The sequence below is a fragment of the Phoca vitulina genome, unplaced genomic scaffold (assembly GCF_004348235.1).
Source record: "Phoca vitulina isolate PV1807 unplaced genomic scaffold, GSC_HSeal_1.0 scaffold41, whole genome shotgun sequence".
Classification (NCBI taxonomy): Eukaryota; Metazoa; Chordata; class Mammalia; order Carnivora; family Phocidae; genus Phoca; species Phoca vitulina.
Genome location: NW_022589744.1, coordinates 16,388,348 through 16,414,654, shown reverse-complemented (window position 1 = coordinate 16,414,654; position 26,307 = coordinate 16,388,348). Strand labels below are relative to the sequence as shown.

Sequence of the window (26,307 nt, the reverse complement as noted above, 5' to 3'; positions counted from 1 at the left end):
CTCCTGTTCGTGATTTGGGACAAAGAGCTGGATCCAGAAGTCAGCCTGTACTGTGTCCCGTTTCTGCCTGTTCTCGTAGCCACTGAACCCTAGGCTTGTTCCCAGTTTCTTGGTGACCGTACCACGGGGTAGATGTGGGTGGTGTGACTGGCCATGACGGCTCTGATCCAGGTGCTGGGGCAGCAGTTACGGACAGACCTGTCCTGCTGGTGGGCGGGGGCCTGACTGCCCGGCCTGCTGTCCTGAGGTGCCGTGTCAGCCCCTGAGACAGGACAGTGTCTCCCGAGAGGCATTGTGCCAGTCGGGTGGAAAGGCACCAGGGGACACGACTGCCTTCTGAGCACAGAGGAGGAGGCCGAGGCCCCGCTGACAGCCCTTTCCTTCCCCTCTGGAAGCTCCACATTCATTCCCTGCGGTGCTGCCATCAGAGCACCCTTGGAGCTCTTGAAATCTGCAGAGGACTTCTGGAGCTTTCCAGGACCAGTGAACTTTGTCCGTTACGGGCAGGTTGGCCTTTTGGAAACAGCTCAGGTTGGTAGGGCACTAAGCCAGGGCCTGAGCAGCAGGGTGAGGACAAGACCCGTTGTGACTTACTGGGTAGTGATGGGGTTTCCTCAGGTAGCACCAGGGACGCTCCTGCAGGAGCATCAGAGGGCCCTGGGCAGGCAGGGTCTCGGTGACACTCGGAGGCAGCAGTGACCCCCGGGGAATGTGGTGGCCGGGCTGGGCCTCTGCAGGGCTTCCCAGGCTGTCCACACTCAGCCTCTACTGTGACTCGGGCTGGTTCCGGCTTCGAGCTCCTGCGTCTTTGGGGGCCCCTCACAGCCATGGGGGACATTGGTTTTTGTAGGAGCCCTACCTCTGGAAAGAAGGAAACTTGATGTTTAAACTCCCCGGCTTTGCTGGTCTACCCAAGGTGGCTGCTGGAAACGTGGGTGGCACCTGTCCAGTGTGGTTCTGGAACAGTGTGAGCCCGTGCCGGTTCTCAGGGTGCAGCGTGCCTTTGCTTGAACCCTACTCTGCTGCCCACATCTTATTCTTTCAGTGACTGAACTAGGCTCCTATGTGCTCACCGGCTTCGTGGTCTCCTTGGGGCTGGTTTCCTGTCTCTTGTTTCTGAAGATCTTGTGTCCATTATTGACTTGTCAGAAGTAGAATTGATTCAATGGTGATAGTGATTTTTCTCTTGAAAAATGAAATATAAGGTGATGGGAACAGAGTTGGTCTGTTTGAGTCTTACTGCACCTGCAAGCTGTAGGCTGTGGGTTAAGGGCAGCTCTCTTCTGTGTCAGTTAGCGACACAGGATCAGAAGCCTCTGAAGTGGAAATGGAGTGATTAATTGATTTCTTCATTCATTTAACATGTGTTTTTTGAATGTGGACCATGTGCTGGGTGTCCTCCCAGGCCCTGGAGTTAGGGTGTGAGCACCTGGACCTGGGAGCTGCTCTGGGAGCGAGCTGGGCCTCCGTGGGTCACGATGGACACTGAACAGCACGGTCTCTAGTGGAGCCCCCCAAGGGTGTCCCCTGCACGACACCGTAAGGCAGGGTGGTCGGGAAGGGGAGTCGTGAGCAGAAGCCTGCAGGTGGTCAGGGGCGTGGAGGGAACGGTGGCATGCTTACAGCTCCCGGGGCAGGCGTTCAGGGTCCAGGGGGGCTGAGGGGCAGGCAGCCACGTGGGGCTCACAGGCAGCAGCCCTGGGTACAGCACCAGTGCTCTCAGGCTGTGTGGGAGGTAGCGCCTGGCACGCTGGAGGTCAGAGTACAGGGCTGGGAGTCTGGGGCATCGCCAAAGGGCAGGTGTAGACAGAGGGGCCTGAGCGGAGCCTTCAGCGGGAGGATGGGAGGTGAGGGCCCGTGAGGGGCCCAGCAGGAGAGTGGGTGCCCTGCAGCCAGAGAGGAGGGTGGTGGCAGTGGACGTGAGCTGTGAATCAGGGCGAAGCGCTCCTTGTTCCTGGGCTGGACTTTTCACTCAGGTCAGCGCTCCCCTGCTGGCCCTGCTCCGTCTGCGTGACGGCCCGGCCCCCACAGCCTGCAGAACTTTGAGCAGAAACCAAATGCTTCGTAGTTTTGTCATATGTTCGGAGAAAAAATCTCAATGATTCTCATGTTCCAGGGGCGCCTGGGCGGCTCAGTTGGTGGGGCGTCGGCTCAGGTCATGATCCCGGGGTCCTGGGATCGAGCCCCGCATTGGGCTCCCTGCTCAGCGGGAAGCCTGCTTCTCCCTCTCCCACTCCCCCCTGCTTGTGCGCATGCTCGCTCTCTCAAATAAATAAATTAAAAAAATAAAATTTAAAAAAAGATTCTCATATTCCGGTCCCAGTATTCATGTGGTATTCATGTGACTCCTTATACTTCGTTTTGCTTTTCAAAGGATAAAAAAAAGTAAGGCATATGCTTTCAGTTGTGCTTCTGTGAGTGTCTCTGAGGCTCCCCCTAGACCTTCAGAGATTTGTCACCCGGCAGGTGTGTGGCTCCCGCCTCCCTCCCGAGAGGGCAGATCAGGGACGTGGCAGATGTGGCCGCATCCTCGCCGGCAGTCGGGCTGGGCTCAGCCTCCCCTCAGACTGTCGAGCCCCGTTACTTCATCAGCCGCTTGCGGTCTTGCGTGCCGTGCCGTGTTGTCCACGCGCTGTGCTGAGGGCCTGCCCTCGCCGGCTCCTTCGTGGGGACGGGCTGCACCTGCCCCACGTCACCTCCGCTCTGCTCTAGGCACCAGGGCTGGGTCGGGTCACTGAGATTTTAGGGCGGGGGAGACAAAGTCAGGATTCTGCATCTCGGTCGCACTCTGCACACCCCCTCCCCCTGCGTAATTTCTGCGTGTGGGTTTTTCACGTGTGAGCCGCGTCTAAGGAACAAGCACGTCCACGCCTCAGCCCACATGGCAGATCAACCATGGAGGTCTGTCTCTTCTGTGAGACCACAGGAGACAGGACACGAAGGGACTGACAGCGGTGAAGGGGACGGAAGGGCCTCAGCTGGAAAAGCAGCAGCTCGCGGGCAGGCGGCTGGCCTGGCGTCAGTTGGGGGGCTGGTAAGGGGCAGTGACCCCAGCGTGTGCACCCGGGGTACCAGGCAGGCAGGAGCTCCTTCCCAGGCAGAAGCTCAGCACGGTTCTGTTTAACAAATTGGATTACCCCTGCGAGCAGAAGCAAGGCAGCGGGTGAGTCCCAGCGCGCCCCTTGCAGTCCGGGGGTGCCCGCCCCAGCAGTCTGCTTGCGCCTTGACGGGCGACGTCGTGCTGTGCTCGCTGCTGCTCTCTCTATTGCTGGCGGGTAGCGCACCGGGCGCTCGTGCTGCTCGGCTCCCCGCTCGCCCGCAGATACATGTGTCAGACATTTGGGTCATTTCCAGTTCAATGCCATTTCGAATAAAGTTGCCGTGACCGTTTTTGGCAGGTCTCTATTCATTTGGGTAGATAACTTGGGAGCATAGTTTCTGGGTTGTGCGCTGGGGCACGTTTAATTTGGTAAGAAACCGTCAAACTGCGTTCCCAGACGCTGCTCCACCTCTTTGTCAGCACTGAGTGTCGTCCGTCTTTCCCATTTCAGCTGTTTATAGGGTGGGTCGTGGTGTCTGTCTCGTTGTGGTTTTAATTAGCTTGTTCCTGATGGTCAGCATGTAAGCATTTTTTCATGTGTTCATTGGCCGTTAAGATATGTTTTTTGTGAAGTGTCGGTTCACCTTTTTTGCCCTTCTTCCAAGGTGGATTATTTGTCTTCATGTCATTGATATGTAGAGTTCCTTATGTACTCCAGAAACAAGTCCTCAGGTACGTGTGTTACAATGATCTTCTTCCGTCCTGGGCCCCGCCTTTTCCTTTCCTCAACAGTAGCTTATGACTAGCAGGTGATTTAATTTTGGTGACGTTCCAGTGAGCTTTTTATTGCCGTATTCCTGAATAGGAGCATCCAACTAAGGCAGGATTATGAGACATTTGAGAATTGCCAGCAGCAGGGGAAAGAAGCCAAGAGTAACAGGGAAAATGGCCCTGATAGAACGATGATTCCTGGGTCAGTGATCCTGCAGCCCATCACTGTGTGCCCTCTTCCGGGGTGAGGCGGCAGATGTGCCCACACAGGCCTCTGGTTGTCTGTGCCGGTCTGGCTGTCCTCAGGTGAGCTGGTGATCCTGTGACCCCCTGCCGTCTCCACAGGTGAGAACTTGAGCCTGTCTGGAGCGGGATGGGGACAGGGCCAGCCTCGCCTCATGTCAGGTCTTAGTTTTCAGGCTCTTGGGGTGCATTGTGGGGCCTTCCTGTGATTAGTGCTACCAGAGATGTGTTTTGCATCCATAACCCAAGAACAGGATGTTAGGAGGAAGGGCCATTCACAAAACAAAGAATTTTGACAATTAAAAGTATATTTAAAGAAATAAATTCAGAATGTAGATAAAGAAAATCTGGGAAAAAACTTAAGAGACGTGGAGGATAAATTGGAATGTTCAATCCAGCAATCACATTCCAGAAACATGCAGTGGGAAACAGGAAGGGGCAGACTGTTGAGGAAATGGACCAGTTGCTTCTCGGGGCAGGGGCTTCAGAACAAAAGAACGGCGGAGGCCTGAGCAATAGCGGGAGATGTTTCAGAGACCTCTGGGAAACTTATGGAAGGGGAGAATGGGTACGGAGCCTGCCCCGCTGCTCAGCTGGAGCTCAGCACGACAGACCGGCTGTGAGGCGTGAGCGCAGGGCCCTCGGGTCTGCACACAGGTGGAGGGGGGACACCTGCAGATGCCGGGCTCAGCAGGAGTCTCCTGGAAGTTACTGGATTATGCTCTGCAGCCTGGCCAGTGGCCAAGGGCTCAGCCCTCAGCTGCCTCCATTCCCTTCTGAGTTCAGAACAGCGGGAACCAAGAGATGGGGGCCTGAGCTGAGCAGACTCCCTGGCGTCCCCAGGATTGGGTAGCCCCAGCTACAGGGCCCAGCTGGCGGCCTCATACTCCCCGAGTGCTCCGCAGGAGCTGGTGGGCCTGGGCCAGGCCAGAGCTGGGCTTCCAACCCCCCGGTGAGGCCGCGTGGGGCATGGGGCACGGCAGAGGCGCTTCCCAGGAGGAGGAAACCACAGACAGGAGGAGGCGCAGCAGCGCCGGGGAACGCACAGGGAAGTGTGAAGAGCAGCCGGAGAGACAGCCGTGCCACAGTCCAGGGAGAAGCCAGGCCAGAGTGTGGAGGCCGTGGCCTCCGGAGGGGCCGCACCCCAGGAGAGAGGGTCACGCTGCGCAAGGGGACACCACGAAGGAACGGGAGGGGGTGGGACGACCGAGGAGAGAGAGGTGGGGGGAGGTCGGAGGGGAACCCAAACTCCAGGAGAAACAGTGGGCTGTCAGTTGTGAGCTGCGGTCACCTTCACTGGTGGTTGCGCGGCGAGTACTGCTGTTGTCATAATAACGTGTCGGGTTTTTAGATTCAGCCTGGGGGTGAAGCTCAGAAGACCGCTTGCAGAGCCGGGGTCAGCGTACTGGCAGGTGTGCGGTGGGGTCCTGGCCAGGAGCCGGCGGGGAGCAGTGGTCTGGGCATGTTGTGTGCAGACCCAGCCGGAAGCAGCCAGAAGGCTGTCGGCAGTGCTGCCCCCTCGCAGGGGCGGGGTGAGCAGGCCCAGGGGCCTCTGTCCCGATCCCCAGCAGCTCCTCGTCTGTGTGTGCCCAGTGGACAGGCCCGGCAGCTCTGTGGCGTCCGGCAAGAACTGGTGGCACCCCCTGGGCAATCCGTGGAGGCCCTCTGACGCCTGGTGGGGCACCTCCACCACCAGGGGCCTCTGTGTCCTGCGGCTTCGGGCCTGCTCGCCCGCTCACCTGGTGCTTCGTTGTGGCGGGGGCGCTGCTGGGGCGCGGCAGCCTCCTCTCACCGCCGGCCCTTTCTGTTTCAGGAGCTGCTGCTGGAATTTGAGTCTGAAATGCAGAAGAGGGAGCACGGGTTCCGCCTGCAGGCGGACAGCATGAGCAACGTGGTCTTGACTCATGAGCTCAAGGTGGGGGATGGCCTTCGGGCGGTGACTGTTCCCTCCTCAGAGGTCAGGTGCCGCTCCTGAGCCGTGAGGCCACCTCTGGGCGGGACGGCGGGGTCCACACAGAGGCCTCCCTTGCTGTACAGGGGCCAGGGGTGACATGCCTGGGGAGCGCCCGCCACGGTGCCTGCCACATGGCCCGTCTCACGAGGGACAGAGGAGGGCTGGTGCCCCGACCTTGGGGAAGGGTGCCCCCCCAGGATAAACGGCCACCCGACCCTGGTCGAGACAGCCTGTCACTGGCCTGTGTCCTCTGTGAGCACTGGGAAGGGGCCTCCAGGGAGGTGCTGCTCGTCCCCCATTTATAGCAGAGGCCAGGCGGGTGGTCAGGGCCTGCGTGCACCTTGTGCACCCGGCTGCAGTGAGCGTGGGTTCCCTGGTGCACTAGTCCACCGGCTGCCAGGGCACACACGAGCAGCGTGCACACCTGACCTTTAGCATGGAGACGGGCCAGCCTTGAGGAAGCAGGAGGGCGTGCAGGGGAGGAGGAAGCAGGAGAGGGCACCTAGTCTGGCCTTGCCACCTGATAGGTTACACCTGTGTGGGCATGGAGCTGGTGTCAGTAAGAGCAACCCCACCCTAGCGGTCAGGGTGGGCCCCTCCCGTGGGCCTCCAGCCTTCCCACAGTGCCACAGTCCAAGGGCAGCACTCGGCCAGCCAGGGGCCCCAGGAACCCTGGCAGTTCTCTGTGGCCGGCGTGCAGGCCGGGCAACTCCCAGCCCAGCCGCACCTCCTGGCAGGGACACCGGTTCTCCGCATCCTCTTAGGCCCTGTCTGGCCCCCTGACCGCACTCCTGTAGGAGCCCTGCCCCCTGCCAGCCAGGGCCCAGGCTGCCCTGCAGGGACTTTAGGAGGCCTCGGGGACTCCTGAGAGCTGGCGGGGAGAGGGCTCGCTGGACGTGCCCTGAGCTCCACAGTGGGGTGGGCCCTGCCCCACCTCCATCTGCTGTGCCTGGCCGTTACAAACCCAGGAACACCTCCCCCGGAGGGTGGCAGCATGCACGCGCGGCCTGAGGTGGGTGCTGCAGCCATTATCGTGGCCCACAATTGCAGTCACGGACCAAGGCCCAGAAAGGTTGTTTTAAAATGGAGCCGTGCTCTTGCACGCTCCACCTGCTTGTGTGAGTCCAGTGTCAGCAATCTTCACATAGGAAGCGGGACGGTCTTTTGGGCTCGCCACGCGTGGGCCCCACTGTGGGGTGCGGTGTGCCCTCAGAGGTCGTGGGGCCCCGGCATGTTCACTGTGGGGTGCGTGAGGACACCCTCACTGATGCGCTGCTGCTTGAGTTGTTTTCTGTCTGTTCGGTTCCAGTTCCAGCCTCATTTTGAATTCTTTGTCTCTTGAAGGTAAAACTGCTGAACAAGGAGCTCGTGGCTCTGAAGGACGCGGCCGCACAGGCCGCGGAGTCACTGCGGAGCGCCGAGGCCGCCAATGTGGGGCTGGAGGAAAAGCTGCAGCACAGTGGCCAGGAGCTCAGGGACCTGGCCGCCGCCAAGGACGCCCGGTGCGCAGCTGCGCCTGCCTCCGCTGGGCTGGGGGCTTCCGCCTGTCCTGGCTTGCTGGGGGCCGGCCTGGCTGTGGGTCCTCGTCTGCTCTCCCCGCTAATACTTCCTCCCTTTCAGGATAAAGGACTTAGAGGGCAAACTAAACTGTGTGCAGCTCTCCAGGAAGAAGGAAGAGGAGGTGTTCAGGAGGAAGTGAGTGTTCCTGGCTCCCAGCCTGGCCGCGTGGGGTTAGGTCCAGGCAGGGGCTCCCACCAGCCCAAGGGCCATCCGGCCTTTGAATTCACTGCCTTGGGTCGGCTTCCATGCTCTGTCCAGGATTTTCTCAGTGGTAGTTAGGCTTTTTAGTGTTTTAAAACTTTTTTTTTTTAAGGTTTTGTTTTTAAGTAATCTCTACACCCAACGTAGGGCTTAAAGTGAGAACCCCAAGATCAAGAGTCACGTGTTCCACTGACTGAGCCAGCCAGGTGCCCTGATGTTTTAAAACTTCTAAACTTAAGAGTTTTATGAACTAGGGAGCACCTGGGTGGCTCAGTTGGTTAAGCATCTGATTCTTGATTTTGGCTCAGGTCAAGATCTTGGGGTCGTGAGATCGAGCCCCATGTCGGGCTGGCGCTGGGCATGGGGCCTGCATGGGACGCCCTCTGCCCCTCCCCCAGCTTGAGCACATGCACGAGCTCTCTGTCAAAAAAAAAGTTTTATTAACCAGTTCGTTAATTTTAGACTGCAGCAACAAATGTTACTTTGGTGATACGGTCACCTTTCATTTCTACGTTATTTTGGCAAAATAATCCTGCTCTCCTGGTTATACATTCTCTAGATTCTCAAGAGCCCCCTTCTTCCTGCCGAAATGCTCGCCTCATCCCTCACTGTGGGCTGCGTGCCCTGCACTGCCAGGTGTCAGGGTGCCCAGCCCGTAGGTGGCGCGGGGACCCTGAGAAAGCCCACGGTGGCCCGCCCAGGCTGAGACCTGTGAGGCCCGCAGGATGAGGAGGGCTCAGAGAGGCACAAGGCAAGCTTCTGGGGGAGGGCAGGTGTGGGGGAGCACGTGCCCTTGGGAACAGCCCGGGCCCGGGGTGACGTGGGCCCCGGAGAGCACGAGGCGGGCACCGTCCACCATTCCACCTGTCACCCTCTTCCTTTTCTGGAAAGCACCAGGGTGGCTATGGGTGAAGCACGCGTGTGGTGGTTGTGAGGATGCTCTGTCACGGGAGTGGGCGAGGCTGGTGGAGCATGGGCCATCTGGGGCATTTCTGTGTTTTCTGGCCATGATGTTTGTGCACTCTGAGGAGAAAAGCTTTACAGCCTGTCCGTCTACTGCCTTTGCACCTGCAGTCAGACGGAACTGGGAGCTGCCTTCCAGGCCACCGCACAGATGCCATCGGCCCGTGTACCCCTCGGCCAGGCCGGCACGCGGGACAAGGGCGGGCGTTGTGGGCGTGCTTCTGGGGGCATGTGGGGCCACGGACACAGCAGGATGTGGTCCGGCTTGGACCCATGCAGGCCCGTGGTGCTGGGATGTGCTGTGGCGGCCAGCCTTTGGGAAAAAACAGTGTTCCTCTTCATGTCCAGAGCTAGAGCCTTTTTTTTTTTTAAGTTTATTTGTTTAAGTAACGTTTACATCCCGCATGGGGCTTGAACTCACGACCCCAAGATCAAGAGCCACACACTCACTGACAGTGCAGGCCAGGTGCCCCCAAAGTGTTTTTATTCATAAACTGAAAGAGTTGAAAATGAATATAATTTTTAGCATATTATAAATATTGGCTTTAAGAAGTAAAACTGTTCAGGGGTGTCTGGCTGGCTCAGGTGGTGGAGCACATGACTCTGGGTCTCGGGGTTGTGAGTTTAAGCCCCATGTTGGGTGCAGAAATTACTTTAAAATCTCTAAGAAAAAAAGAAAGTAGAACTGGTCACTTTTTTTTTTTAAGATTTATTTATTTTAGACAGAGAGCGAGCGTGCACATGTGAGGAGGAGGCGCAGAGGGAGAGAGAGAAAGTTTCAAGCAGGCCCCCCGCTGAGCAGGGAGCCCGATGCAGGGCTCGATCCCAGGACCCTGGGATCATGACCTGAGCCGAAGGCAGACGCTCAACCAGCTGAGCCACCCAGGGGTCCCTATAGTGTATTTTTTATGATTCATAAATTTGAAATCAGTCTTCTCTAACATAATGCATATATTTATATAAACTAAAAACAATGAAATTTGCTGGGGCCACAAGGCTCTAAGTGTTCTAAAAGGTTTCTACATGAAGGTATTCTGATAATTATTTGCACATACTTTACAAAACAATATAATGTACTATAAAATTCAATAATTAAGTAAACTGTAAGTCTCCTTAGGAATGCCCCCCGACTGAGGGGAAGGGGTCCCCGCATCAGTTTGTGAGCACCTTTGTGGGGCTGGCCACCTCCTCACACACACAGCCCGCAGACAGCCGGGTGGCTTTCTGGCAGCATCCCCCAGGCTTTGAACGCCTTCCAGTTACGAGCCAGGAGCCACCTGCTGGCCTCGCCCCTGCATGACCGTGTGTCGTGTGTCTGCTGGTCGCTCCATAGGGGCAAAGAGCTGGTAGCGCCTGGCTCAGTTGGCAGGATCATTCACGTTCTCTGTTTCCAGAGGTTTGGATAAGAGGCTTTCCTAAGACTTATTCCGGGACTGTTACATACACCTGGTGCCCTTCTGCTTAGCGGCGGCTTGGGAAACCCTCGTCCTGAGAGGCTGGGAAACTGGAAGGTTGTGGCTCGGAGTACACGTTCACCAGCATGACGTGTATACAGTAAGATGCTCTTTATTTTGCCGCAAGCTTTACCATTTCTCCCTAAAACCTCAAGCTTGCAGATTTCGTTTCCAGTTAGGGACAGCGTTCAGCAGACCACCTAAGCAGCAGAACCCACCTTGCTGTGAAACCATTAGCTGCTCAGGTCGCTCTGCAAGAACATCTCACTTTGTTTTTCAGTCCAAGTGAATCTGTATGTGTCTGGAGGAGTAACATCAAACCCTGAGAATTACAGAGCACACCTGTCAAGTGTCCTAGAGCGGTCTAGTACAGGTTAGGGCAGTTGAGGGCTCCCGCGCTTGGCGCCAGCGCAGACGCTGCCCCCGGACGGCGCCGTGGGACTCTGGGGCGTCACAGGCAGCACAGAAGGCGGGCTTCCCAGCCCGGAGTCCGCTGTTTGCCTTTGAGAGTCACTGACCAACAATCACGCAGTGCAGTTCGGGAGTGACTCGGCTCCTTCACTAGCCATCTCGACCAGACCTTTCCTGGTGGGATGAGACAGAGGCTGCGCTGCTGGACGCCGGCGGGTGCAGACGCTCGCACGTGTTCCTCTTTTGCTAAGAGAAGGTCGACAATATCGAACAGGTTGCAAGATGGATGAGGCTTCATTGTAATTAGAATGAAAAGTATGTTAACGTGACGTGAAAAATGCAGCTGGAGGGGCGCCTGGGTGGCTCAGTCAGTGAAGCGTCTGCCTTCGGCTCAGCTCGTCGTCCCAGGGTCCTGGGGTCGAGCCCCGAGTCGGGCTGCCTGCTCTGCGGGGGGTCTGCTTCTCCCTCTGCCGCTCCCCCTGTTTATGCTCGCTCTCTCTGTCAAATAAATAAATAAAATCTTTTTTTTTAAAAAAAAGAAACCATGTAGGGGGCACCTGGGTGGCTCAGGCGGGTAAGCGTCCGACTCGATTTTAGCTCAGGTCATAATCTCAGAGTCGTGAGTTCAAGCCCCGAGTTGGGCTCTGTGCTGGGCATGCAGCCTGCTTGAGATTCTCTCTCTCCCCCACCCCACTCTCTCTCTCTCTCAAAAAATAAATAATAAAAAAATACCATGTAAAATTACATTTTTTAGGGCTTTTAACTTTTTTTCTTTTTAAAGATTTTATTTGACAGAGAGAGACACAGCGAGAGAGGGAACACAAGCAGGGGAGTGGGAGAGGGAGAAGCAGGCTTCCTGCGGAGCAGGGAGCCCAATGCGGGGCTCGATCCCAGGACCCTGGGACCATGACCTGAGCCGAAGGCAGACGCCCAATGACTGAGCCCCTCAGGCGCCCCCCAGGGCTTTTAACTTTTTATTGAAACCAAATAGAATAAAAGCATAAAAAGTCCTGAGCGTTGCCAGTCAGATGTCCACATGACGCCCACCAGCCCACGCTGTCCTGTCCAGACGGACGTCTGTCCTGGTGAGGGGATTCTGGTAGGTCTGGCATTTCCGGCAAAGACAGAAGAGCCACTGACGTCCCTCAGTCCCCAGTCGCCCTCAGCGTTCCGGGTGACTGACGGCTACTGAGCCGAAAGCCGGTGGGGGTGGCGGTAAGACTGCTTTACCAGAGCTCCCGTCGCCGGGGTCTTTCTTCTGGGGGAGCGTGTGCCCCAGAGCCGTCCGGGGACGTGGCGTCTAAGAACTGTTGGCCAGTGTTTACCTGAGGAGCGTGAGCTGCTGGTCAAGCGGCCGCTGCAGAGGTAGCCGAGCAGGATGCACCGCGGCTGAGGTCCCGAGTGCGGCAGCTGCCGTGCACGGGAGAGGGAGTGTGGTCTGGGGTCCAGCCGGGGCCTGGGCACTGCGTGACACCTGCCTGCGTTTCAGGCACGAGGAGCTCGACCATCTGGCCAGGGAGAGGGACGCGGTGCTGGCGGCCGTGAAGGGCGCCCACGCAGAGCAGCTGCAGGTGTTGGAGGCCAGGGCCCTGGGGCTGGAGGCCCACTGTGAGGCCCTGGAACTGCAGCTCCGCAGGGCGGAGTGGAGGCAGGTCGATGCCCTGAAGGAGAAGGACGCCGCCATGGACAAGTGAGTGCGGGCGGGAGGGCCACTGACCGCACCCGCTGCGGGGCGGGCACTGGGCGGGCGCGCCTCTATGGCTCTCCGGTCCTTTTTCTTAACCCTTTTTCTCCTTTTTTTCAAATTCTGCCGTGTGTATGTGTATGAATATGCAGTTATTTGTGGTAAAACATACATAATATAAAATTTACCATCTTAACCGTTTAAAGTGCACAGTTCGCTGCCGTGTTCCGCCACCAAAATGTCCCTTCCCGTTCCCCTCCCCCACCTCCTGGAACCCACCGTCTACGCTCTGTCCCTATGATGTTGGCGACTCTAGGACCCTCATACGAGGGGACCCTGCAGTATCTGTCCTTCTGTGACTGGCTTACTCCCCTTCCCGTAATGGCTCCTCGGTCCACCCATGTTGGAGCAGGTGACAGGATGTCCTTCCTTTTCGTGGCTGAGTGATACTCCACGGCGTGGGTAGACCACATTTTCTTTACCCATTCACCTGTCAGTGGACGCTTGGGTTGTTTCCTCTTTTTGGCTGTTGTGAATAGTGCTGCTATGAACATGGGTGTGCAAATACCTATTCAGGTCTCTTTAAAATTTGGAGGGGGATATACCCAGAAGGTGAATTGCTGGATCATATGGTAAATCTATGTTTAACTTTTTTTTTTTAAGATTTTATTTACTTATTTGTCAGAGAGCATGAGAGTAAAGCAGGGGGAGCAGCAGGCAGAGGGAGAAGCAGGCTTCCCGCGGAGCAGGGAGCCCGATGCGGGACTCGATCCCAGGACCCTGGGATCATGACCTGAGCTGAAGGCAGACGCTTAATGACTGAGCCACCCAGGTGCCCCTATATTTAACTCTGTCCCGCTGTGTGCGGCATCCACTGGGAACTGGACTTGGCATTGGACTCCAGTCCTGGCTGCCAGTGACGAAGTGATACTTGGAGAAGCTGTGTTTACTAAGAATATCTGATTAAGACAGTTAAATCAGTCATTGGTTAGGGTTCACTTTCCTTAGCAGCTGGCTTTTCCTGTATGTTTGGGGAACGTGCCTGGCTCCGTTCCAGAGAGGGTGCTCTGCCAAACTGTGTTTCCATCAGGGAGGATGGCCCTTACAACTGTACGAACCAGGGAGCTAGTGCTCACTCAGCGTTTCCTTAGCTTGAACCTATGGTCTTGCTTGATCTGTTCAGCACAAGCAACGGCAGTTAGGGAAGCAGACGTGACAGTCTGACGGGCGGATGTGTTCCCGCCGGGCTGCGCGGCTCTGTGTGGGCCCTTCTCACAGCTGCTTCCGGAACTACAGAACTTCCTTGCGTGAGGCCCTGGGCCAGCCTCCTTCCACCTGCACCCGCCTTTCGATGTGTCTGTCCCTGTGTTTCCCGCTCCTCCGTGTGGTCCGGCACGTGGGCCGTGGTCGGGTGCTGCCCGGGGCCGCCGTGCCCGGGACAGTCCGTGTCTTCTCACACTGAGACATATGCTGTTTGAAAACCAGCAACAAAAACAGCCCATGTTTTGAGCTATTTCTTTGGGCATATTTGTGGTGATTTTCCTGAGGGCACTAGGTCGTGAACGCCACAGTAGAGAGGCCATGGCCCCGAGAGGCTCTGCGAGAACCCGACCGTGCCCTGTGCCACCGTACCCACTACGACGGGGTCCCAGCCAGCCACATGGGCGGCGCCAATTTCCAGCGTCCAGTTACACAGAAAGAAAGAAAGAAAGAAAGAGGGGAGACTGTTGAACCCAATCAGGTGGTGCATTGTTAACAAGTAATCAGTATAAAAACTAATAATTTTTGCCTGAAAAAAATTATTATGGAGATATTTTGCATTTTTTGGGTGCTAAATTTTGAAGGTGCATCTCAATTCAGACCAGCCACGTGCTCAGGAGCCATGCGTGGCCCGTGGCCCGTGGCCCCATGGTGAGCGACACAAGCCTGAGTGCTTGACTGCGGGGGTCCGGGACGCGGTGAGGGTGAATCCCCACGCTCTCCAGAGCCCCGACCTTATCGGGCTGGGTCGGTCTTAGCAAACTAGCGCAGGGGCTGGACTCACATTCGGGAGCACAAGCAGAGCCCTGCGGTCGGCAGATCCCTTGGTCGGTGTGTGTTGCAAACAGAAGACATACAAATACAGCTCCTGAGTTCTAGCGGCTTCTCCTGTCGCTGGGGGGGCTGCCGCACTCGGGGTGCATAGGAGCAGCGTCGGGGAGCGTGACAGGAAGTCCACGCAGAACGTCCCCCTGGTGCTGCTTGAGGCCCGGGCAGGGGACCTCCAGGGCTGCCAGCCACTCTCCCACCTGGAAAGTCAGAAGAAGCCTCAGTGACAAGTTCCCTGCCGGCTGATGTCCTTTGCCTCTTAGAGCAGAGTTGCTGACAGACGGGTGACGAGGAGGGCTACACTTCGGGAACCCAGATGAGGGCCCGGGGGTTTTGTGTCCATCGAGCTTCTTGGTGGCGTGTGCGTGGGAGTGTAGCCGGAGGAGAGCCCTCACGTCCCCCCATCACGTCAGACACTCGAGGCCCAGACCCTGTGGGGACGCAGCTCCCGGGCAGCGCGTCCTGAGGGCCACCTTGGCAACGGTCCTGGCCTGCTTTGTCACCCGACCACCCTGCGGTACCGGGGCAGGGCGTGTGCCTGGAGCGGGGCCCGGGCAGCCCCAGGCCGAGCCAGTCCCGGCCCCCGCTCCAGGCACCTGCATGGTGTGTTAGCTGGATGTGTTCTGAAGTGCCCTACGTCGTGTCGCCCTCTGTGGTGTTAGAACAGGTAGGGGTCAGGATGGTTGGACGAACCGTACTAGAAATAATTTGTTGAAAGTGTATGAAGAAAAATGGTCTTTTTCCAGTGGCTGAGAGTCATGCTGGAAACTCTGTCAACAGACTCTCTTCCTCCTCTGAAAGCGTCTGGCGCCATGCAGCTTCCAGGCAGGTTCGCAGCAGAGCCCAGAGACGCTAGAGGCTCACCAGCAGCCTTGCTCTCCTCCGGAGGTGGCGATTCTGTCCCTCTCCCTGTAGTGATCGGGCTGCAGACGGGCTGAACCCCAGCGGCCTGTTGTGCCGCCCACCCTGCGGCTTCCCTGGGCAGTATCTCTAGGTGTCTTCTCTAGAGCTCTTCTGGGGAAGCTTATCCAAGTTGTGGTGATTCTACCAGGGAGTGTAGGGTTTCCATAGAACCTCGTCTTACCGTTGAACTGGAAGACATGTGTCTGCACGTTGAGGGGCTGCCCGAGGCGTGGCAAAGGTGAGCCCAGCGGCACCACCCCAAGACCCCCATGGCTCACTGTCCTCTGCACGTCTGGCGCGGACTTGGCGTGTTGTAGGTGTTCAGTGGGCACCTGGGTTGGTGGGATGGACAGGTGGGTATTTCTTCTCGGGTAGGACCGTTTCCTAATCTGGGTGAGGAAGTCTCCACCCTGATCTGGAGACACTGGTGTGTGGGTTTCCTTTGAGGGCGGCGCACGTGTGGGTGTGTGCGTGTTGGAAAGCTTGAGTGAGCACCACACCCACATTCACACAGCTTCCCTTCTTTGTGCAGACTTCGGGATGATGCATCAGCTCTAAAATCCGGCTGGGATGCCCAGATCGCTCAGCTGTCCAAGGAGATGATCTCCAAGGACCTTCAGCTTCAGTCGCTGCAGGAAGAGGAGGTAGAACTCAAGGCACATCTGGCCAGATGCCAGCAGGACATCGGAAGGTGACTGTCCCCACAGCTTCCCCGAGAGTGGTCTTTTCGCTGCGCACCTCCTAGGGGCCTGGTGCCGTTCTGGGTGCTGCGGGTACAAAAGGGAACAGAATCAAGGCCCTGGCCTCGCATCCTATTGAGGGAGAAAGACAAGAAACAGGAAAGAGAAGAAGAACATCTGGTCGTGAGAAGGGAGAGCACAGGAGGGACGGGGTGATGGAGGGTGGCCGGAGAAGGCCTTTCCCCGGAACGGGCCCGGGTCCGGAGCGAGCACCACAGCAGCGTTCTTGCTGCTCGGTCCCGTGTGGACAGTCGCTGCTTCGTGTCTCCTGTGTGATTGCTAGGGAACGCTTGAGTAAAGAACGTGTTCTCTCTCTCGAGGAGTAACGTAAATACAACAGACGCCCTTGTTTCAGCTGTACGGTTGCTGACTCTTGACTCAGCCTCGCCCGCAGCCGAGACGCGAACCCCGGCCCCGGCCCCGGCCCTGCGGCCGCCCCGCCCGCCACTCCGCATTCCGTCTGTGTGCACTTTGCATCTGGCTTCTCTGCATGCTTGTTGCACGTTTTCTATGTTTCTGTGTCAGTTTGGGGAATTTGTGTCTTTCAGTGAGTTTGCCCATTTCGTGTCATTGTTGACTTTATTGGCACGGAACTGTTCGTGGTGTTTCTTTATGTTTCCCCAGTGTGTGCAGGCCTGTCGTAACCACCTCTGTCCTGTTCGTGATCAGCCTAGCTGGACATCTGTCGATTTTACAGATCTTTTCAAAGAGCCAGCTTTGGTTTCATTGACTTTTCTCAGTTGTTTTCTGGGTTTTTACTTTCATTGACATCTACTCTCAAAAGATTATTTCCTTTCTTCTGCTTCCTTTGGCTTTAATTTGATGTTCTTTTGACAGCTTTTAATGGTGGGGTCCTCGATTATTATTTTTGAACCATTGTTTTTTTCTGAGAAACGTAAGCATTTAATGCTGTGAATCTCCTTCCGAGCACTACTTCACTGCGTCCCACAAATTTTGATATTATTCAGTTAAAAATACTTTCTGATTTTCCTTGTGATTTCTTTTTTGGTCCATGGGCTGTTTAAAAATGTGTTGCTAAGTCTCCCATCATTTTGAGATTCCCAGATATCTTTTTGTTACTGATTTCTGATTTAGTTCTGTGTGTCTGCTCCACGGGACCAAGTGTGGGGAGCATGGGCATTCGGGAACTTCATGGTCATGGGACAGCGCTGTGGCGGTTCCTGACGTTTTACAAAGTATTGGCCCTCCGTGGACATTTTAAGAGTCTCATGCTCTACCGACTGAGCTAGCCGGGCACTTCTCCGTGGACATTTTAAAAATAAACAACTCGGGGGCGCCTGGGTGGCTCAGGCGGTTGAGCGGCCGACTCTTGGTTTTGGCTCAGGGTGTGATCTCAGGGTCCTGGGATCGAGCCCCGAGTTGGGGTCCTCGCTCAGCGGGGAGTCTGCTCGAGATTCTCTCCCTCTGCCCCTTCACCAGCTTGTGTTCTCTCTCTCTCAAAAATAAATAAATAAATCTTTAAAAAAAAATAAGTGGGCTTTCACCACAGTTTGCAAAGCCCTGTCCCACTGCTGTGAGCCTTTGTGTCCGAAGATGTGCCCATGTTTGCCTTTTTGCGTGAGTGCTGATTTTGCTGGGTTTAGGATGCTAAATTCCAAATCACTTTTTCCCTGGATTTTTAAAAAATATTTTATTTATTTATTTGACAGAGAGAGATGGCGAGGCCACAAGCAGGGGGAGTAAGAGAGGGAGAAGCAGGCTTCCCGCCAAGCAGGGAGCCCGATGTGGGGCTCGATCCCAGGACCCTGGGACCATGACCTGAGCCGAAGGCAGATGCTTCACCGCCTGAGCCCCCAGGCGCCCCTTCCCCTGGGTTTTAAACCCATCGTGTGTTACTTTATTATTGATCTGGAATAAATCACTGCAAACTTAGTGGCTTTAACGACACCCACTTATTATCTCAGTTTCTGTGGTCAGGAGTCCGGCTCGGCTCAGCTGTGTCCCCAGCAGAGGGTCTCACTAGGCTGGGACCACGGTGCCGGCCAGGCTGCCCTTTCCTTCCAGGCTCCTCAGGCTGGTGGCAGAGGTCCTTCCCCGCGGCTGCGAGCCCTGACAGTGTGGCCTCCTGGCAGCTACCTCTCAAGACCGGCAGGAAACCCTCCGGTGGGCAGGACAGGGTCTCGTGTGGCTCACCCGATCAGGGGCGCCCATCTGGTCGTGCACACAGCCCGCCACCCTTGGGGGAGAGGCCGTCCGGAGCCCCCCACCATGCGTTGCCCCACGCGGCCGACGAGAAGCCTGGGGCCCATCTGGCACTCTCTCTCTCTGTCCCTTAGGCTTCTCTTTCATCCTGGAACCCAGCACCGCACACAGCGTCTGTGCGTGTGGTCCTGTAAAGCTCCCCCTGCCTGGTGCTTGGCGAGCCCTTGTGGTCCGAGGACGTGCGTCCCCCCAGTTGTGCAGGCTTTTCTCCTTTGTCTCCTCCGTTCTGATCTCTCTGGACCCGCTCTTAGATGGACGTCGGTCCTCTGAGCTCTGGAGGCTCTCTCTGTCCTGGCGGCTCCAAGCTCTCCGGCTCAGCCTGCTCTGCTCTCTGGTGGTTGCTCTGAAACCTTCTCACATTTCTCTGCTGGAACCACTTCTCTTTTTTTCCCCCCAAGTTTGTTGGCTTTCTTCCCTTCTCTTCTTACGAATGGGTTCTTCTGTTTCTTGAGTTTGATCTTCCGTGGTGCTGGTTTCCTTGGTGTTGGGAGTCCCTGCTCCTCTCTGAACCCGAGCCTGCCCGCAGAGGCCCTGTCTCCTCTGTGTCCCCACTGCAGACTCCTCCCGGCTGCGCCAAGCATGCCTCGTGTCCACGAGTGCACGGGAACAGGGCCAGCCCACAGGGGGCCCCCGAGGGACCCGACTGCAGTGCGGTAGCGCCCTCCCTCCACCCCGCCACCTTTGCTCTTCACGTACAAGACATTAACCTCCGTGCTTTTCCCATCCCCGGAGGTACAAACAGCAGCTGTCCGCGGCCGCGGAGAGGGAGCGGTGCCTGGAGCGCGAGAAGATGCAGCTGGAGCTGGACTGGCGGCAGCGCTGTGACGGCGTGGAGAGGGACCACTACCGCAAGTCCGAGGACCTGATTCAGGCCCTGACCGAGGCGCGGGATCAGGTCTGCGTCCCCAGGCTTGTCAGGTTTCGTCCTGTGCTAGGAGGGCCTGGGAGCGCCCTGTGGCCCCTGGAGGAGGGCTCTGGGCTCTCACTGCGTTGTCGTTTGGATTGGAAGACGCCGAGCTTCACTGAGCTGCGTGAAGTGTAGCAACAAAGATGAGAGCAACGAAAGGTGTCCCTGTCCTGCCCACAGCCTCTGACAGCATCTTAGTTTTGCTACATTGGTTGTTTCCCTAACTGGCCAGTGCTGGAAGGATCCCTGGCCACACCCGAGCCTGGGGCTGCCTCTCAGCCGGCCCTGGCCGCCGCGTGGTCCTGGGCCCCGGGGCTGCTCGCCCACGCGTCTGCGGTCTGCTCCCCGCTCCCCGGGAAGGGCCCCGGAAGTTGGCACTGCTGCCCTGTGACCCTCCCAGCGGGAGCTGAGCCCCACATCTCCTCCCAGGCTGCTGCCAAGCTCCAGGACACAGAGCGGACGCTGCGTGACCAGGAGGTGGTGCTGAAGGCCTTGACCCTGGAGAGAGACCAGGCCGTGCAGGCGCTGAGGACACACGGGCTCCTTCCTGAGAAGGAGGTGCAGGTCAGTGCTGCCCCTCTCCTCCCAAGCCTCCCCCGGGAAGGCCCGCGCCCCAGCGGCCCGCTCCTTGAGCCTCCCCTCAGCAGCGGCCGTGGGAGAACGGGGCCACACAGAACCCAACTGGAGGTCGGTCCTCTCAGGCCTGTTCCTTTCCCGTGTCTGTCGGCACAGGGGCCAGTGTGGCCCCCGGAAGAGCTGAGATGACCCTGTGCTCAGACTCTTCTTCGTATCTTTGGTTCTTGAGATCTCAAGGACACCCACGTTCCGACGTTCTGCCATGCAGATGGTTAGAGTACTGTTGCTTCTGCGGCCTCCTCCACGGAGCTGTTGTGGCGGGTCGCCGTGTGCCGTGACCCCGTCCGCAGGGACTGCCTGAGTCAGGCAGGTCTGCCGAGAACTCTGTCCTGGCCCTTGGATCCTCCGATGCTGAGGTCGGTGCCGTGGCCCGAGACACAGCGGCCCTGCGGAATGGTTTGGAAGGAGCAGGGCCGGGCTCCAAGGTCCACGGTCAGAGGGGCAGGGGCAGCATGAGGTGGGGGAGCGGGAGGGGCAGGTGGAGGATTTTTCCAGGCCCATGAACAGTTCTTATTTCGTTTGACACACAGTGAAACCCACAGATCTTCCGTGCACACAGGTCAGTGTGTTTGCCGTGACCGTGCCCATGGGGCCCAGCCCTCCAACAAGATACAGAGCATTTCTGTCACCCCGGAAGTTCCCCTTGCCCCTTCCCATTGGTCCCCGTCCACACCCCAAGGGCACAGCCGCTCAGACCTCTGGCTGGTCACAGGGACCCAGGTGGGCAGATCTCCTCCAAGACGATGCGCTGGCCACGTGTCCAGGGCTCAGCTCCTAACCAGTGTCGAGGTGTCTGTAATTTGGGGCGCCCGGCCGGCTCAGTCCGGAGAGCGCGTGGCTCTTGATCTCAGGGTCGAGTTTGAGCCCCACGCTGCGTGTAGAGGTTACTAAGACGTACGTGTGTATACACATGTTCCTAACTTGTCCTAAGCTGTGTACAGGACCCAAGACCTCGACTTCTTCTCTCAAGAACGTAAGTTCTGGCGCAGGCTCAGAGTTGACATCTGGTGATCCTGTCTCGGTCATTCATGAGAATTGTCAGAATGCAGGAAAATGACCCAGTGTCTGTGAGGACAGCTGGGCGGGAGCCACAGCCTTGGGGACGACGTGCCACGTGACCACGGAGGCTCCCTCAGGCCTCGGCAGCACAGGGCAGCGGGAAGGCTCACGGGGAGGGATCCGTGGGCGGCAGGGACACCAGTGTCCTTCCTGCCACATCACTGGCCACAGAGCCGGCTCACTTACTTTAAAAATTGGGAAGAATGCTTCCTGTCCTGGTAGCTTTGTCGGCGTCGGTGCTGATTTTGGAGGACGCAGTGTACGGTCAGACGTCCGGAAGGAAATCCCAGGGTGCAGCCGAGGGCCCTCTTGTAATGGAAGCCTGCGTCTCTCCAGGAAGGACAGAACTAAGGGGCTAGAATTTATCCCAGAGACACGCGTCTTCACACCTGGTGTCTGACCACCGACATGCAGCCGTGGCCGTGTCCTCCCCACGAAGATCTCCGCGTTGACGGACAGCCTCCCAGAGCCTGACAGTGACCGTGAGGGGCCCGCGGGCTGACGGTGGCCCCGAAGAGACAGGTTCCGGTCCTAACCGCCAGCTCTTCGGGCTGTGACCTTACTTGGAAATAGGGTCTTTGTGGATGTAACCAGTTCATGAGCTCACTCGGGAGCAGGGTCCTAATCCAACATGACTGGCGTCCTTATAAAAAGCACAGCACGTGGAGACACAGGGAGAAGGCCAGGTGCCGACAGAGGCAGACACGGGAGCGACGTGGCCCCAGACCGAGGGACACGGAGGAGTGCGGGTCCACGCTAGAAGCTGGAAGAGGCAGGAAGGGTTCTAGCCAGGGCCCCCGAGGGAGCGTTTGCTTCCGGCCTGAGGCACGTGCCCCACGGTCAGCGTCACAGGAGGCCCCAACCCCCTACAGGTCTCACCTCAAGGCCCCTGAGGGAAGCTGTGTCGCTGGGAAATCGGGGAAACGCGGCAGGGGAGGTGGCTTCCGGGGCAGCGCCAGGGGCCGTGTGTCCAGTAGTCTGACCTCTGTCCTTTATGAAAGGTCACTTGCCCGGTTGCATGCATGGAGGCTGAGCAGGGACCGCGTCAGTCCCCGGCAGTGATGGCCCCAGGCTCGGAAGACCCGGCCCTCCCGGTACTACGGGGCGCAGGGCAGTGCACAGCCCGTGCCAGACGAGATCGTGGCTCTCGGAGCTGGCTGGGCTGCCCCGGGGTTTGGGGGCTGATGCTGCCGTTCCGTCCTACAGATGAGGGAGCCAAGACCCTGAGAGGGGTGGTCCCTGCCCCACAAGCGGCAGAGGGAGCATCTGAGCAGGGCCGGGCCAGCGGCAGGTCCCACGCGGCTCTGCTCTGGGGTCTGTGCAGGGGCAGCTGTGAGGTTTTGTGCGAGACGTTCCGACGGGCATGGGAAAGGGAGGTTGGGGGCTTGCAGGGAGACAGGTGGCCCTTCCTGTCTGCAGTGTCCGTGGCGAGCAGTGGGGCCGTGGAGGGTGTGACGGGGGGAGGGTGTTGGAAAGCTGAGGTCTGTGTTCAGTAGAAAAGGAGCTAGCTTCCTTCCGGAGGGAGAAGTAACGTGTGGCCACTGCAAGAACTCGACAATCTCCGGTCAGCGGCGTGGCCTCGAACCAGGCGGACCCAAGGTCCAACCCGGCTCAGCTCCTGTGTGGCCCGGAGCAGGTTTCCTCTCGCAGCCTCCAGGGCACTTTCGTGGCAAATGAAAGAGTGGCCGGCGCGTGGCAGTGGGTTGAGCACGCGGGGGCAGCGTGGAGACCGCGTGGCGGCTGGGTCAGACCTCGTTAGCTCGAGCGTCCATTGCTTCATCTGTGTGATGTGTCCCCTTCGCAGAGCATTGAAGGGGGCTGTGACCCAGCGCCTGGCCCTCCAGAGGCCGTGGAAGTACCCGTGGTCGGGCCTTTCAGGCACTCTGGTGCGTTTCTCTAGTTGCCTCTTCCTGTGGGTCTTAAACGTGCCCCTGTGCACGTACTATTTTTATAGACTTCAGGTTGTGCTATATAATTTTGAGTCTTTTTTTCCACTTCTACGACAACTGTGTTTCATGTCCTTGTAATACTTCAAAACGCAATGTGAATGGTTGTGCATTTGACCATATGGCCCTTCTCTTCCCCGCGGCCGCTGGGCCGGTCAGCGCCTGTCGTCCTAAGGCTGCACGGCCGTGCTGGAGCTTGGTGGGAGCTCCCCTTCTGCTCGGGTGGGTCAGTGCCGCAGGACTGGGCAAGCCGAAGGAAGGCCGGAGCTGCGGAGCCTGTGTGGCCGCCGGGGCGGCCGGCCCGTCGGCAGGTGCCTGTCTGTGAGCGGGGCCTCTGCTCGGGCTTGGACCCAGAACTGGGCAGCCCGCCTGCAGGGCCGCGTTCCCTGGCCCGAGCCTCAGGCATCCCGGTCCTGTGCTGGCCTGTGGACAGACACTCGTTTCCTGGAACGCATCTGGTTTTCTGGTTGTTTACAGCCAGCAGCAGGCCCCGCTGCAGTGAGCCCCTCGTGGGCACTGTCGTTTCTGAAGGATGCCGCCGCTGACCGTTGGATTGCAAGGCGGCCGGGGTGTCCCTTCCTGCACGCCGCACACCAGCCCTCTGTCTCGAGGGTTTCAGTGGCTGTCACGAGGGGTCGGCAGAAACCTGCGTTTGCGCCCGTGCACACCACGTAATACCCTGTTTTCCTCTGATCACTTCCGGGAGTTTTCTCTCTACCACTGATCTTTTTTAGCAGTTTGATCATGATGTGCTGTCTGGTGTGATTTTCTTTGTGTTTATTTTGCTTTGGGTTCGGTGGGCTTCTTGGATCTGTGGACTTACGTGTTCATCACGTTTGTTATAAATGAAGTACTTCTTCTGATGAGCCTGATGACTCTCTCCGGTCTCACTCGGTGCTCGAGCTGCACTTCCTGCTGCCGCGTGCTCGCGCTCACGGAGCCCTCCTCTGCGACGTCTGGTCAGCTCAGTGAATTTCTCATCTCTGTGGGTGGTGTCTGGTTTTCTAAAATTATCTTCCATTCCTCTTCCTGTTATGTCCCTGTTTTTCTTTGCACCCTTGAGCGTGTTTATGATCATAACTGCACTGAGGTCTTGGACCACCACTTAGCAGGTCTTCACGGTTCATCTGTGTGATCCCGTGTATTAGAACTTCATTCCTTTTCGTGGCTGAACGCTGTTCCACTGTGTCACGTGTGTTTTCGTTCACTCATCCACTGGGGACACTTGTGTTTGCACATTTTGAAAAACAGTGCCGTGAACATGCACGTACAAGTTTTTAGGTGGATGTATGTTTTCGGGGTGGAGTTGTGGGTCATATAGTAACTCCGTGTTTAACCCTTTGAGGAGCTGCCAGACTGTCTTCCCCGCGATGCAGCGGCGCCCGCCCGCAAGCAGCCTTCCCGGCGGCTGACGGCCCCGCGTCGCCTGCCTGTCCTTTCCACGCCAGCCGCCCCATGGGTGGGCGGTGGCTTCCAGGTTTCTCAGGAGAAGCTGCCTTTGGCCAACAGCAGCCTTGTCTTTGCGACAACTAGAAGTTCGGTGTTGTCAGTTGAGCCGGGAGGGCAGACGAGGGGGACGCGGACACAGCCGGCCCTGGACGGGCAGCGAGCCGCAGGGTTCTTCTGCAGCTGTGAGCATTCTCTTTCTTTCTTGACAGATGCTCCTAAGGCATCACGAGGAAGAAATAAGGGGAAGTTTTCCGTCTAGTGAGATCCAGAGGCTCCAGGAGCAAAACACAAGCTTACGAAGGGCTGTTTCGGAGATGAGGAAAGAAATGGAGACCCTGAGTGACCTCGTTCTTCCTCCTGCCCCGTCAGGGGGTCAGTCCTCCGGCACAGAGCAGCCCCGTCCAAGCCCAGAGGCAGCAGCCAAGGCTCCTGGTGAGTGAGGGCGAGGGCAGCAGGAGGAGAGGGGAGGGCAGGGGACATGGGTCTCCACTGGGTCCAAGATGGGCTTCCCCTGGAGTCTTATGCATGAACGTCTGCTTTAAAACATTACTTCAAACTGTGGCAGCAGCATTTCCTCGGAGAGAGAGTGTCTTAAGTCCGTGCCTCTGTGTGGGATAACAGCGTGTATTGGTAAAGGGAAGAGGACCGCGAAGGCTGTGTACCTGGCACGGGGAGGTGGCTGGGCACCGGGTTCGAGTGGCGGGCAGCAGGCCTCTCCTCGGAGTGTCCTGTGCTGTAGCCAAGCTGGGCTCCGCCCCGTGCGCGGTTAGGAGGGGCCCAGGAATGGCCATGACACTGTGCGCATGAAGGCTCACGAGGGGGCGCTGGGTGTCTGCCGGCTTGTGGCGCCCTCCTCCGTGAGCGCCGGCCGAGGCCAGTGGCCGTTGTGGGGGGCGGGCCGGGAGCAGGCGGCCCCAGCCTGGGTGGGCCTCTGCCCTGGTGCCGGTGGAGGGGAGTGTCAATGTGTATGCCTGTGTATTCACTGGTTTTTTGGGGGCAGATCACATTACAGTCCTTGAAACAGAAATACGAAACCTAAAGCATAAATTTAAAACCTTGGAAGAACAAGTAGAAGATGTATTAGATCCTTCCAAGAGGCCCTCCTCTTACACCGACTTTCAGCCCAGCGTCTGCAGCTCGGCCGGAGTCCCCGGTAAGAGTCCTTGTCTCGTCCTGTCGCGTGCTCTGCCCCAGTAACACTACCTTTGTTTTGACTGAAATATAAACCTTACAGAAAGTCCTGAAATGCAAATGCACAGGTCAAGGAATGGTCGCAAAGTGTAGGTCCCTGTCCCTGCCTCCAGGAGTCCCCGGGGCCAGGCCATTCTCAAAGTGTTTACGCCGGTTCACCCCTCTCTGTGGGCGCCTCCCTGCCCCACCCCTGCTCCAACAGCACGCAGATGCCCCCTCACCCCGGCTGGGGCACTGGCCGGGTGGAGGGCCCACCTGGGGGAGCTAGGGGGACGGACGCAGGCCAGGCAGCGCCCTCAAGCTGCCCAGCAGATGGTTTACGAGAAGAGAAGGGAGGGAGCAGGACGCTGCCCCTCTCGATCATCCCGTCTCTGCTCAGGAGCTGGCTGGCTTCCCAAAGCTGGTATCTTTTATTTCTTTATCTTAAGTTACGTTTCCTGGCCGGCATCTCCAGTAGGATGTTGGTAACGGCTGGCTTTCTTCCTGATCCCAGAGAAAAATTTTCAGCATTTCACTTTAATACTCGGTAAGGATTTGGGGGCGCGGGGTCAGAGTAAGGAAATCCCTTTCTCTTCCTGTTGTTAGGCAGATCTTTGCTTTTTATTGTGATTCTGTCAGTTCTGCGTCATGTGTCTTAAAGCCTTGTCGTTGGATCAAGCGGACAGCCCTAGGAGTGCCGTGTTTGTGACGGGGACGGACCCTTCCGGGGTCCCGCAGCTCTCCTGCCCCGGGGTCCGCTCCGCGTGCTGTTGCTCACTAACCTGGCCTCCCCCTGGCGAGTGTCTGCTCGGCGTGTCTTCGGGATCCTCTCCCCTTTTAGCGTGCTTCTACCCCATTTGAAGTGAATTTCTTGTGGACAGCACATAGCTAGGTCAGTTTCTAAA

The 26,307-nt window shown here is 57.7% G+C and overlaps 1 protein-coding gene across 1 annotated transcript in view; it reads left to right on the top strand.

Moving 5' to 3' along the window:
* Nucleotides 1–26,307, top strand: part of CCDC57 (coiled-coil domain containing 57) — a 99,913-nt gene that overhangs the window by 15,734 nt on the left and 57,872 nt on the right. The window contains exons 5-13 of the mRNA XM_032429573.1: nucleotides 5,868–5,969; nucleotides 7,353–7,510; nucleotides 7,629–7,703; nucleotides 12,087–12,287; nucleotides 15,805–15,963; nucleotides 18,968–19,130; nucleotides 19,572–19,706; nucleotides 24,442–24,664; nucleotides 25,233–25,385. Of these exons, the coding sequence (XP_032285464.1) occupies nucleotides 5,868–5,969; nucleotides 7,353–7,510; nucleotides 7,629–7,703; nucleotides 12,087–12,287; nucleotides 15,805–15,963; nucleotides 18,968–19,130; nucleotides 19,572–19,706; nucleotides 24,442–24,664; nucleotides 25,233–25,385 (1,369 nt within the window). The remainder of the gene's footprint in view (nucleotides 1–5,867; nucleotides 5,970–7,352; nucleotides 7,511–7,628; nucleotides 7,704–12,086; nucleotides 12,288–15,804; nucleotides 15,964–18,967; nucleotides 19,131–19,571; nucleotides 19,707–24,441; nucleotides 24,665–25,232; nucleotides 25,386–26,307) is intronic.